This window comes from Cynocephalus volans, chromosome 1 (genome assembly GCF_027409185.1).
Source record: "Cynocephalus volans isolate mCynVol1 chromosome 1, mCynVol1.pri, whole genome shotgun sequence".
NCBI classification, from domain to species: domain Eukaryota; kingdom Metazoa; phylum Chordata; class Mammalia; order Dermoptera; family Cynocephalidae; genus Cynocephalus; species Cynocephalus volans.
This window is the reverse complement of record NC_084460.1, coordinates 123,944,487-123,958,661: the sequence shown is the minus strand read 5'-3', so window position 1 is coordinate 123,958,661 and position 14,175 is coordinate 123,944,487. Positions and strand designations below refer to the sequence as shown.

The 14,175-nt window shown below is 35.4% G+C and overlaps 1 protein-coding gene across 1 annotated transcript in view; it reads right to left on the bottom strand.

The window, feature by feature from the left end:
* POLQ (DNA polymerase theta) overlaps positions 1-14,175 on the bottom strand; it is a 96,618-nt gene that overhangs the window by 19,346 nt on the left and 63,097 nt on the right. Inside the window, exons 21-26 of the mRNA XM_063095068.1 lie at positions 11,810-11,947; positions 10,507-10,681; positions 7,534-7,660; positions 6,817-6,938; positions 3,244-3,428; positions 1,464-1,575 (exon numbers count right to left, since the gene is read on the bottom strand). Of these exons, the coding sequence (XP_062951138.1) occupies positions 1,464-1,575; positions 3,244-3,428; positions 6,817-6,938; positions 7,534-7,660; positions 10,507-10,681; positions 11,810-11,947 (859 nt within the window). The remainder of the gene's footprint in view (positions 1-1,463; positions 1,576-3,243; positions 3,429-6,816; positions 6,939-7,533; positions 7,661-10,506; positions 10,682-11,809; positions 11,948-14,175) is intronic.

The window sequence follows — 14,175 nt, the reverse complement described above, 5'->3', positions numbered from 1 at the left end:
TATTCTGGATGCAAATCCTTTATTAGATAAGTATGAAAATATTTTCTCCCAGTCTACAGCTTGCTTTTACATTTTCTTAATGGTGTCTCTGAACAATGTTTTTCTTTCATGATTAATTCAGTAGTATTATGACCTAAGAAATCTTTGCCTACCTCAATGTACAAAGATTTCTCTTGTTTTCTTCTGGTAGATACATAGTTTTAGCTATTTTAAGTCTACGTTCTACATCAAGTTAATTTTTGTGTATGGTGTGAGATAAAAGTTGAGGTTCATTTTTTCCCATACCAGAATCCAATTGTTCTAGCTCCAATTGATGAAAAGACTATCCTTCGTCCATTAAATTACCATGGTGACCTTGTTGCAAATCAATTAACCATATGTGTTCAGGCCTATTTCTGGGCCCTGTATTGTGTTCCATTGCTCTCTATATCTACCCTTATGCCTATCTTGTTTATTGTGGTTTTACAATAAGTTTTGAAATCAGGGAGTGTAAATCCTCAACTTTGCACTTTTTTTCCTCAAAACATTATTCTGGTTATTCCAGACCTGTTGAATTTCCATGTAAATTCAGAGTCAGCTTGTCAAATTCTACATAAAAGCCTAATGCAATTTTGATTACAACTGTATTGAATCTATAGAAAAAATTATAGAAAACTGTCATTACAACAATATTGTGCCATCCAATAATTAACAGGGTCTAATCCACATTTAAGTATTCTTCATTTACTCTTAGGATAGCTTTGGAGTTTTCAATATATGTCTTGCACATACTCCGTTAAATTTATGCCAAGTATTTCATATTTTTTTGATGTTATTATAAGTGAAATACTTGTATACTTTTTTTTTCTTGCAGTATTTCATTCATTACTTCAGCACAGGAACATAGTTGATTACAAAAGGGCATGAAAGAACTTTTTGGGGTAATGGAGTGATGGTTCCATATCTTAGTTGTGGTATAGATGATATGACCACATGCAACTGTCAAAATTCATAAAACTATACACCTGAAAAGGGTGAATTTTATTGTATGTAAATTATACCTCAATAAACTGTCAAAAGAAGAGATAATTTAAGACAATGATACTAAAACTGCTCTATAATAGCAATTATTCTCTCAGAGTTCCTTGTACATTTAATCAACGGTTTACTGTTTCAAACTAAAGCTATCTTTAAAAAAAAGCACTAAGTCAACTCCCAGACTTTATGGGAGTTACAATGGCACAGTAGCATTTACATCACCTGTATTTGCTATTCCATCACCATTCCTTCTTTTACGAAAAATCACATCTTATAAATAATCATAAGTAAGGTTAATGTTATTTGCCCTTAACTATACTGATGAAAACTTCTGACTGATATTTTAATGGAAAATTCCTTAACAATTTTTTTTAATTAATGTAATATGGTAAGATGGTTGAAAAGAATAGCATCTAGAAGATAATTAGCACTCAAAGCTTCTTTACCTGTGTACCTAGATTTGAAAGAGTCAATATAGCAGGCAGCATCATTTTCTTTAATGCCCATCTGTTCTCCCAAAGATTTAGCTCCCATTCCATAAATGATTCCATAGCATATCTGAAAGGGAGTCATCACACTCAATAAGTAAATTAAAAGTCACAACTACATAAAATGCAAATATACAGTTTATTGGGACTAAAATGTTGGTAAGCTTTTTATTTCATAGTGAGTCAAATAAATGATTAGATCTGTTCTTGCTATGTTAGATACACAGAGGCTATACACACTCATATTACTTAGTGCTGTTTGAGATCTCAGCAGGACTCAGGGATTAGATGATTCAGTAGGAAAAAAACTGGTATAGCATAATAAACACCATTAAATCATGCAAGAACTTATTAAACAGAGGCAGGTCTCACTAGCAGGTAAATGTGTAGGTCAGGGAGTCAGAATGCCCAAGTTCTGGCATTCTGAACTTATCTTAAGTCTACCACTTATAGCCCTGTGACCTTAAACAAATTACTAACTTTCCATGCCTCAGTTTCCTCCTCTATAAAAAGGGGATAGTAATAAAAATAATACCTATTTCATGGGTTGATTGTAAGGATTCCATATAGGAATATTATAGGACCCCACAGAGGGGATTAAATAGAGAGAATAGAGCTAGCTTTCTAAATAGTGGAAGAAACAAGTGTTGGTGCTAAACTGATAGTGGTGAGAGAAAGTGTTTCATGCCCAATGAGCCAGTCAAGAATTACAGCTGTAAGTAACTAGAAATGTAAATGTAAGAAAAAGGTAAATGTAAAGCAGGATCTCAGAGCTGGGGTGGTGTGCCTTCAACTCAGCCAACAATCCTATACTCTTGAAAATGGCATCAGATTTCCCATAGGTCATGTGGAAAGGAAGTATTAGTGTTAATCCAGGCCAGGAAATGGAATAAGTGTGGCCTTTGATTTTCTCTGTGCCTAATACAGGTTGAGTATCCCTTATCCAAAATGCTTGGGACCAGAAGTAGATTTCAGATTTTTTTGGATTTTGGTATATTTGCATTATTCTTATCAGTTGGGCACCCTACATCCAAAAATCTGATAATGCTGGTGCTAAACAAGTTTCGTATTTTGGAGCATTTCAGATTTTGGATTTTCAAATTAGGGATGCTCAAACTGTAGTCATCCAGGAGCAGGAACTAATATGGATCCATTTCAAAGGTACAAGTGCAGCATGAAGTTTCAAAGGTGGATTAGTTAACCAACAGCTTCAAAGAGCTAAAAAGCTATCAGTTATTAATTATAACTCACAGCTCAGCAATATTTATTTTTTTATCAAACATTTAGAGAGCACCTTCCATGCAAAGCACTATGGCTCAATGCTGTGGGAAAATACAAAAATGAAAATAGGGAAAATTACCTCAAGACACTTAGAGACTAGAAAGAGATTTAAAATACATACATATGTATACACACAAAAAAATAACAACCACTATCACAAAAACAATATCTACCACTTTTAAATAAGCATCTACTGAGTACCAGGCACTGTGACTAGCCATATTATGGTTTTAAATGCATGTGGCTTTCCTGAGACTAAGTGGCCTCAGACCTCAGTCTATCTGGTTCTTTCTATTGCCTCTATGCAGAAAAGTGCAATACCATTAGACAGTCTCAGATGAATGTGGTCTGAAAGATCTGCAATGGAGAAATTGTTCCTCAACTGCAAATAACGAGACAATTTTTTTTTTTTGAATTATTAAATTCTTCTCATTTACATTATGTTCACTAAGATCACCTGTTTTGCCTGTTGCCTCAGATCATCCCCAACAGACTCTGGCTCAATCATCTTCCAATCTGCTGCAATGCTCCTGAAAACATCAGCTCCAGTGTTTAACACCTGAATGAGATGACGATCATGGGATAAATGAGCCAAGATCCTCAGTTCAAGCTGGGAGTAATCAGCAGCCAATATTAAACCACCTAAAGTAGAAATGATATTAGAAAAACTAGTAAAAAGTTCTATATAATATAATCCAAGTTCTATATAATTGAGCAAGATGACAGAAATTTAGTTCTAACTTAGAACTCTGAGATCACGTGTTCCTTTACTCTTAGTATGATGTAATTCAGTTCTGTATCTTAGATCATTTTTTTCCATTTAGCTTTCAACTACAAATAATACATGTAAAACCACCCCTGGTATCTGCCCTATAACCACTGTGAAGTGCTTTCCTCAGTCTTCCCAGAACACCTGGCATATAACCTAAAATGGTTCTTTCATGCCTCTCTCACATGGCACTGAGTCCTTAGAGATAGGAAACTTAATTTTCCTTTCCATTGTATAGAAAACCTTTCATTTCCTGGTATGTAATAGGCCCTTAACAAGTGGTTATTGAATAAGTAAATAAATTAATTAATGGAGAAACTGGTATCCAATGCATGTACATGTTAAGTAGGCTGGAGAGAAACACGTGCTTTGCTTCAACAATAAAAAAGATATTCCATGATAAAATGAAGTGGACAACCAGTGAGGAAGAGTTATTAAGAGACTGAGATAATTTACCTATGGATTAGAAATGAGTGGATTAGATATGCATGGCAAAAAGAAAACATTTAAAAAATAAATGCAGGATCAAAGAAAAAGTAGGAAGAACATTTGCAACTGATATAACAAAGGACTCATTGCTATATTATAAAAAGAACTGCTACAAATCAAGAACAAGACAAAATATAAATAAGAGGCTCACAGAAATAATAAAAATAAAAATACCTTAAGCATATTAAAGAATTCTTAACTTCATTCATAATATGAGAAATGAAAATTAAATCTATAGTAATAAACAGTTTTTCTGCACTTTTATTGCAAAAATCCAAAAGTTGGACAACACACTCTGTGGCAAGGCTGTGGATAAAGAAATACTCATGTTGCTACTGGTAATAATGGCAGCCTCCTCCCCAGTAGATGACAATTTGACAATATCTATCAAAACTAATTAAAGACTTTTATTCTGTGACTCAGCAAACAAGCCCACAGATTGCTGTATAGATTATCCACGTAAACCGGCTTATGTTCATATTTCTTTAATGTAAGCACAAGTCTCCAGTATAAAAAAATTAAATGAAAAAGTAAGGTACATGATGGTGTATACAGAATGCTAATTTTTGTGTAAAAAATAGGGGAAGAAAAGATCATGTATTCCTATTTACTTATATCTGCATAAAGAAATACTGGCAGGATATAAAGAAACTCATATATGTCTATAAGAGTTGGGGATAGTAGATAGGGTAGACAGGGCAGGGAAGGAAGCAAAGCTCAATATACACCTTTTACATCATTTTTATTTCTAAACCACGTGAATGAATAACCTACTCAAAAATACATAAATACTAATTTACAATAAATGGCCACAATTTTTATGGCCTTCCTACCACAAGCAACTATAAAACAGGGCAAAATATGTGAAGTAACTGTCTTCAGATGTTAAACAATAAGCAATGCAGAACTCTAATGACTGAGAAGGGAGGGAAATGTGGTGGAGCCGCACAACAGTCTCAGGTTTCTGAATGGAGGCACTTTCCATAACGCACTGCAGAGAACGGGAGCTGAAAAAGGCACTATTTTCTCTGTGAGCTGAGGAAACATAGACTAGAGTTTGGGCCTAAGAGGAAGCCAGAATTTGTGAGAACTTGGAGAGAAGGGAGTTATGCATAAAAGCAGCACCAGAAATACGCACAGGAATCACTTTGGATTTTTGGCCAAATAGTAAGTTGTACAGGGAGAAAGTACAGGGGATCACACAAAGGGGGATCACACTGAAAAAAAAAAAAAAAAACAACTATTACTAAAGAAAGAACAACAATTGCATAGCTGTCAGCTGAACAACTACTTGAACAACATATTCTTGACTGCTGAGAATGTTCAAGTTCTGAGCAGACTGAGTGGAGAGATCTTGATGAACAACTTGGGCACCAAGTAGAGACCACAGAAAGATCACACCATATGAACAAAACTAACCTAGCCCTAGAGTAAAGGCTACTCTAAACATTTGCTAACAAAGCTTGAAAAGCCTCAAAATGACCAAGCTGTTGTGAAAGTAAATTAAGCATCTGCCAGAAGCGGACAGACAGAAAAGACACTTTTAGTCTCTTAATTTCTTTGAAAGATAATAGACTGTTTAAAGCCAAAATAGGAACTATATATCTCAGAGTTTATAATAGTAATAGAAGGTAAATCTACTAAAAGAAAGGTTGGAAATGGAAATCAACTCCTTACATTATGGATGAGGTGGTATAAAATTATTTGAAGATAGACTGTGATGTGATGCATACTATAAACTCTAAAATATCTAAGATATATAGTTAATAAGTCATTAGGAGAAATAAAATAGAATAAAATAGTCACTTAAAGTTTCTAAAAAGATTTTTTAAAAGAATAAACAGATTTAAAAAAAAAGAAACACAAATAACAAGACAGTAAACTTAAATCTAACCATTTATCAATAATTATCATAGAGTTAATGGACTGAACGCTACATTTAAATGGCAGGGATTTTCAGATCAGATCTATAGATATTTAATTTAAATTCAAAAACATTTAATTAAAGCAGTATAAAATATTGTTGCATTAAGCAATTTTATTGTTTAGGTAAGAATAAATTGACGGGTGAATGGATAAACAAAAGGTGATATACACATACAATGGAATGTTATTCAGCTCTTAAAAATAAATTCTGACACATGCTATAACATGGATGAACCTTGAAGACATTATACTAAGTAAAATAAACCAGGCACAAAAGGAGAAATATTGTATGATTCCACTTATATGAGGTATCTAGAGAAGTCTAATTCATAGAGATAGAAAGTAGAATAGTAGTTGACAGGAGCAGGGGTGGGAGAGTGGCGAGTTACTGCCTAATGGGTACAAAGTTTCAGTTGGGCCAGATGAAAAAGTTCTGTAGATGGATAGTGGTGATGGCTACAGAGCAATGCAAATGTACTTAATGCCACAGAACTGTACACGTGCAAATGCTTAAAGTGGTAAATCTTATGTTGGGTATATTTAACCACAATCTAAAAAAATTATAAATTGTATTTTAACTACTATATCACATAATGTATTACATGGTTTCAGCAGACTGCTGCTGATGAGCATATATCACAAAAGTTTCACAAAGAGCAGAAAATGAAGACAATAATGACTGCTATAAACTCGGCAAAACAAAGGGGAAGACAGTCTCCACTGTAGACAGAAAAGATGAAGGGACCAGTGCATGTCTCTGAGTCGCACTCATAATTCAGGCTTTATCAGTGCTTTGAAAAACATTCCCACAGCAATCAGAAGCTCCAAAACTATCAGCCACCTTACCTGGGAAAGGCACAAACGCATGTCGCATGCTAACTGAAAACGGCATTCCTCTGTCTGAGGCTCTCTCCTCCATCTGTGCCTGGTGCCCAGGGTTCAGGCTATAACTCTTCTTATTTTGTCCTCTGTGGTGCAAACAAGATCATCAGATGGAATGAATCAGTCTCAAATACATGCAAAGGTATGATTTTCAGTAAAGTCAATATTTTCATCTAAGAAATGTAAAAAACCTTACCTAAAACTTGCTTTAAAGCTTAACAAAGATATTAAACCTCTTTTAGAAAAAACATTCAATTAAACATTAAAACATTTCTGTAATAGCCTTTCCCAAAACCTGCATCTGATAATTCACTTTCATTTAGCTCAACTCAACAAATCTCTTTGACCATATGCAACATAAATTATCTGTGCTTTTTCTTCCCTTTATGTGTATATGGGAGAGCAGCAGGGAGGATGTTGCAGACATTGCCAAACTATTTCCTTTAGTATTTGACACAAATAAGCACACAGTGCTGGTTGATTTAACCAGTGGCCCAGGTTTTCTGCCTTTCATCATCAACTAGCTTCTCTATGGACAGACTCAGGATTTAAAGTGGATGGTGCCTAGAATAGAAATGGGTGTCTGGAAAATAAAATTAAAATAATTTCATTATTTTGTCTAATATGCAATTTTTAAGCCATGGTATGAATGGTATATTAATACAAAGAAAAAGAGTCTACCTGCACATGGGAAGTAGGCCTTTGCCTAGAGCTTGGGAAGGTGGGCTTTCCCCTACTAGTGTTGGCATTTTGATCTCAAAAGATCTTGGCACATTCTGAATATTTGGTTCTGTAAAGGTTATTCGTCCTAAAATCAAGCAGAACAAACATAAAATTAGAAGAAAAAAAAAAAGACTGCCCTTTAACAGTATTTGTATTTCTAAATTATCTTAAAATTGCATATTCTATCAATGCTAAACTGAAATTTATTTTTAAATGAAATATTTTTCATCATGTTCATGTGGCTAACAATGACAAAACAAATACAAGACCTTTCCAATATAAATGAATATATGAATCAGCTATAATAGTATGTTTTACATTAACCCAGCTTTCTAGAAAACAATCCCATGATAAGAATTGATCAATTGAACTATTCCTACACTAAAATGAGTACCAGATATCAGCACTATAACATGTTAATGAGGAAAAACTAATCAAATGGATCTTAGGAAAAATGACTTTTGAAGTCTCTAAAAGCTGGTAATAGTGCCGCCCATGGCTCACTTGGAAGAGTGTGGTGCTGATAACACCAAGGCCACAGGTTCAGATCCCTATATAGGTATGGCTGGATGGCTCACTTGGGAAAGCGTGGTGCTGACAACACCAAGTCAAGGGTTAAGATCCCCTTACCGGTCATCTTTAAAAAAAAAAAAAAAGAGCTGGGAATGCACAAGATAGAGAGAAGAGTATCTTAAGAAGAGCACAATTGGGGCCAAAGAAGTAACTAATGTGGGAGATGGAGTAGTGGTAAGAGATAGCAGATGGAACATCACTTTCAGACATTGCTTGGCCAGTTTTCTTCATTATCATCATCACTCATCAAGAAAATTAACAATAGTACTGACATGGTTGAAAACCAGAATCAGGGGGTTAATGAATATTCTAGTAAACAGAAAGCTTTTTAAAAATGTTTACAAAGCCTTTATTTTTCTCCAAATATTTTATATTTTATTTGTTCACTCATTGGTTGGATTTCACTGAAATATATAAGCACTGCTCAAAAAAAGTTTGTATAATTAATTTTGTTACTGCCGTTTTTATAACACATATATAGCAACACTAAAACCCTCTGCTTTATGACACTCTTCATGGTAACAGGCACTCTACTAGCTACTATATATATGATTCCACCTTCTTCTGATGAATCAGACATTTTAAGTGCTTTGGAAACTGTTTTTCTGAATAAACCCAATATTATGTCCTTGTTATTTTGTTTTTAGCACAAAGTAAGTGCTCAACCGGTGATAACTTTTAATATAATTATCATCATTAAACGGCCCGCTTGATGTTACACAGCTAACAAATAGCAGAGGAAGGTATCCATTGCTCTTTTTACCTCAGCACACTGCCTTCTTTTCTATAATAATACATAATATTCAGCACACTGCCCTGGTCTATTAGTTGAATTAATGAGGTACCACCAGCAGAGAAAAAAGAGGGTAAAAATAAATTACAAACCATGAATGTACCTTAATGAGATGAAATGGCTTTGCTGTGCTTAGGTAAGCTTATATTACTAAAACATTACTATAAAATATTTTTATAAAAATTATAAATTATTAAAATATTGTATTTCTAAAATCAATAATAAAAATAGAATTAATTACCTTCTGCTTCATACAAAACAAATAAATATGAAACTCTAGGTTGTTTTTGTCTTTTCTAGGTTGATTTTATTTTACAGTAATTTAAGTATTAGTATATGTTTCAAAGTGAAATCTAAATACCATCATGCAAGAAATGGCTAGGAAGGGCCAAGAGGTTAGCTGAAGAGGAAAGAAGGAAAAAAGAAAGTTGTTTAGAACAACAAATAAAGCAAGAGAGAAAAGCAGCATGGGCCCCCATCCTTAACAACAGCAGCAACTGATATTGAGCACTTTCTAGCACTAAACACTTGGTCAGGTAGGAATACTATCACCTTGTTTTATACATGAGAAAACTTAGGCTCTAAGAGGTTAAGAACCTTGTGTAAAGACTCAGCACCAGTACTTAAACCTCGTCTTCTGATTCCAGAGCTCACATTCAATATCACCAATCTAACCACCTCCTTCAGTAATGAATTAAAGCTGCCCTTTCTTCTACTACATCACTTTTGGCAAACATTTAGAGCTCTGTACTGCCTAGAGAAAGAATACTTTTTTTTCCCTCACTAGATTACACTCATACCTATTCCAAGAGGACCGTAAGACACCCAAGGGACTCTACAGCTTTCTTTTCTGCTTATGTAAAATAAAATACTCACATATTATATAGATGCCCCAGTGGCCTACTTATATTTAACTTGGAGAGAATTTTTTTTTATTTTTATTTTTTTTAAATAAAAGATGACCGGTAAGGGGATCTCAACCCTTGGCTTGGTGTTGTCAGCACCACGCTCTGCCAGTGAGCCAACTGGCCATCCCTACATAGGATCTGAACCCGTGGCCTTGGTGTTATCAGCACCACACTCTCCCGAGTGAGCCACAGGCCAGCCCGAACTTTTTTTTAATTGGCTGGCCAGTACAGGGATGCAAACCCATGATCTTGGTTTTACAAGGCTGTGTTCTAACCAACTGAACTAATTGGCCAGCCCTAGATTGGAGAGAATCTTAGAAGGCTCCAGAAAGGGCTGGGACTGAATTAGATATGATCACTGACTCATATAAATACTTAATTACCGTGTATACTCTCATCCAAAGCACCTATCTCAGACATCCCAGCTACTCTATACAAGTACTTGAAAGCAGATACTGTATCTTACTACAACTCATATTTGTATCCAGGTAGTATCTGTCTACGCTTTGGATATAGTATGTGTTTTGTATATGTTGTGGAACTTCATTTAACCCAATGATTAACACTTGAATTCCTTAGCCATCATAAGCAAATATTATATATGAAAATTTTTTCTTTCAAAATTTGATATTATTCATACTTAAGACTTCTCATCACCTGTAGCAGTGTGTGACTGTGATACAGGATAGATTCTTTCCATTCCAAGAAAAGGATTCAAACGCTTTTCCCGCTGCAGGGGAAAGACCACTTTGGTAATAGCATTAGTGATTCTTCTCCATTCTAGTATCAAGCCCGGTAAAGGATGTAATGCCTTTAATTTATTTAAAACATCCTGCCAAAGAAATATAAGAAGGTAAGATTGGATTCTTGCCCAAATTTTATAGCAAACTAGAATCTCTTTTAGGTGAATAATGTAGTCCCAAAATCAAATTTGATAACTCCTATATCTACAACTCAAAACCACTGTTAGGGTTTTTTTGGGAATTACCACAATGATAAAACTATGATAACTATAGTTTATAAAATGCAAACATGGTAATGCTGAGCACTATCAATCTAGAGCTACCTTTTAAAAAATATCATAGAAATGTCAGTTTACCAAAATAACGGCCTCTCCACACCCCACCAAGAATTTACATGTCTTTTCCCTATTCGTTTTCCTCTTCCATTCTTCACGTGTTTAGAAATATTCCAGTTGTTTTCCTTCTTGCCCTGACACCTACATGGCTTCCATGTCAAGGAAATCAAAAGACATTTATTTTTAAATTTTTTAATTTTATATGCTATAGACTTTCGATGAGCCATGAATAGAAACTTGTGAGGTAAAAGGGCCTGCGAGATCAAATGAAAAGTTGTGCTATAGCATGGAGCTGTGGAAACGTCCCAAGGACAGGCAAGTCATAGTTAATGGTTTAAGGGTTAAAATTCTATGAATGGCAACTTGAAAAGCTCTCCACAGCTGTTATGGCTGTATTTTCTACCCTTATTTTTCCATTGAGACTTAATTCAGTAAAAATGCAAAATTAAATCCTTTCTCTGTTATCTCCCACTAATGCACATCCGTGGACTGTCATTAGCAATTTTACTTTGGAATTAGCAGATTAGATTCTTAAAGCAATCTCATGGAAAACTTATTTTACCATAGAACTTTAAAAAAAAAATTGTTTAATATTTTCTGGCTAGGGTTTTTGTCTTTTCTTTTTTTAAAGCATAGTGAGTGAAAATAATTAAACGTCTGCAGGCCTGAGTTTACAAACCTTTATACTGTTTTAATGATAGGAAGAACAGAATTACTAATGCAGATTATGTCTCAGGTTTTCCAAGCTGAGATATCTCCATGGATTTTATGGGCTACCAAACCACAAACCAATGTGTTTGTTTGTATCTGGACTAGAAAATACTAAAATACCAAAATACTAAATTAGTTCAGATTCTGCCCTGTGAATGCCCCAAAGAGCACCTTACTAGTGCTGAACTGTCTTCCCAGCCTTAGCTTGCGTCCATTGTTGTTCCCTCTTCTGGTAGAACCCAAGGTTTTCTTGCTGCCTTGGTTTTTTATCTCTCCATTTGGTGGCAACTTCAATTCCAAAAACAAAACCTGGAAGAAATTAATGCTTCTTTAGTCAAGTATCAATTACAAGTACTGTCGTTCAAGAAATATTTTTGGACATTATTTGAGAAAATCTCTAGTTTTTTTTTTTTTTGTCTTTTTGTGACCGGTAAGGGGATCGCAACCCTTGGCTTGGTGTCACGCGAACCACGCTCAGCCAGTGAGTACACCAGCCATTCCTATATAGGATCCGAACCCGCGGCGAGAGCGCCACTGCGCTCCCAAGCGCTGCACTCTCCCAAGTGCGCCACGGGGCCGGCCCTGAGAAAATCTCTACAGTTTAACAGGGGTTGGAAAATATTTCTTTGAACAACTTGGATTTAACACATTTAATAAATGATGGCAATGAAAATTTATGTCAGGTAGGCTGTCCATACCCTAATTCAGACACTACTGCATTAACACTAATACAAGGCTTTTAAACAGTCAGAAACATAGGCATACATACTCTCTGCTGAGCAACTGGCAAATAAACTATTAACATTGAGACTTGAAGTTGCTCTGATGATTGTGAGCTCTCCTAAATGCCCCTTGAAGTGGTAACCTATGTGGCTACCCAATCATTTAAGCCCCCACAGAAGGTCAATATTGGTGCCTACATGGCGATTATGTGATCATAAAATCAGAGAACACTAAGTTAGGAAGGGGTCAGAAAGGGTATCTAGTCCTATCACCACAACACTGGACCCTGAGAGTCCCTGGACACAAAAAGCTAGGAGAGGTTGGCCATCCAATGTGCCAATAATGAAGGCTAGAAAGTGGCCAGTAAGCACCCACTAAAGAAACCAGGCCAACACAGGGCAGGCATCCAGGTTCTGGGGCCTGCCCATGTAAACCTAACACTCAATTCAAATTAGAGGAGTTAAAACTCAGGCAACTGAGAACATTATCTAGTGTACCTACTCATTCACTTATATACCTTGAGTAGGTTTTCAGGAACCTTGGATTATTTTCCTAGTAATAAGTCTAAAAATTGAAACTATTTGCATAAGTACAAGAATATTTTCCACAAATTGGGACAGGTGTGGAGGGAAAGACATTCCTCTGCTTCCCTAGAACAGTAGTGATGACAGAAACAACAATCTGGTTCCAGTTTCACGTAGTGGGAATAACTGGGATCTTGGAAATGAAACGTACTGAGGCTTGGTATGAACATTAGTACCCATTTAGTCCAAGAATTATCAATATGAACACATGCATGTGTAGGAATTAGGGTTGCCACATTTAGCAAACACAGTTACAGGACACCCAGTTAAACTGGAATTGCATGGGGCATACTTATACTAAAATATTATCCATTGTCTATTTGAAATTCAAATTTAAAACCGGATGTCCTACATTTTATCAGGCAACCCTAGTATAGATATTAAAGAGTATATGGGGCCGGCCCCGTGGCTCACTCGGGAGAGTGCGATGCTGGTAGCGCCAAGGCCGCAGGTTCGGATCCTATATAGGGATGGCCGATGCGCTCACTGGCTGAGTGTAGTGTGGACGACACCACGCCAAAGGTTGCGATCCCCTTACCAGTCACAAAAAAAAAAGAAAAAGAGTATATGAATGGCAGAATAGGAGGAAAAAAATCAAATAACTGAATTAAAAAAAAAATGAAACATTACTAAGGTAACAATAAAGCAACAATCCCAGGAAGGAAGACCTATCATCATTAAGACAACACAAAGATCTTGAGTTATATATTCAGTAGTTCTTTATCTTAAGCTTCTTTTTTTTGGTGAAGACTTGAGAATTAACTGTGAAAACTTCATATAAAAATTACCTCTCCAGGTAACATCCATTTCAACATGAAGACCTAAAAACAAGCCAATAACATGAAAAGCCTTTTATTCTAACCTGGAATTTGGTCTAGCCCTATGTTTCATATTAGTACCTATCTGAATCACAAGGGCACCAATTCCTCCCTTTGCCTCAACCCTACTTGTGTTGAAACCCAGAGATTCTAAACTTCTGACATGTTCCCTATGTAATTTTATGTGCAGTCAGCTAAGTATTGGCTTGAGAACTTCTGGGATAAAGAATTCAAAAGAAAATAAGAAAAAGGCACCACTGAATTCAATATAAATATACCACATGATTAAGAAAAACAAAGTTTCTCATTTTCATTAAAATATGTAACTCTTTGGCTTAAAAGGGGGCATTTTTATATATTCTTATATTATTGAGCACTTACTACATGCTCAATATTCTAAGTGTTTTACATT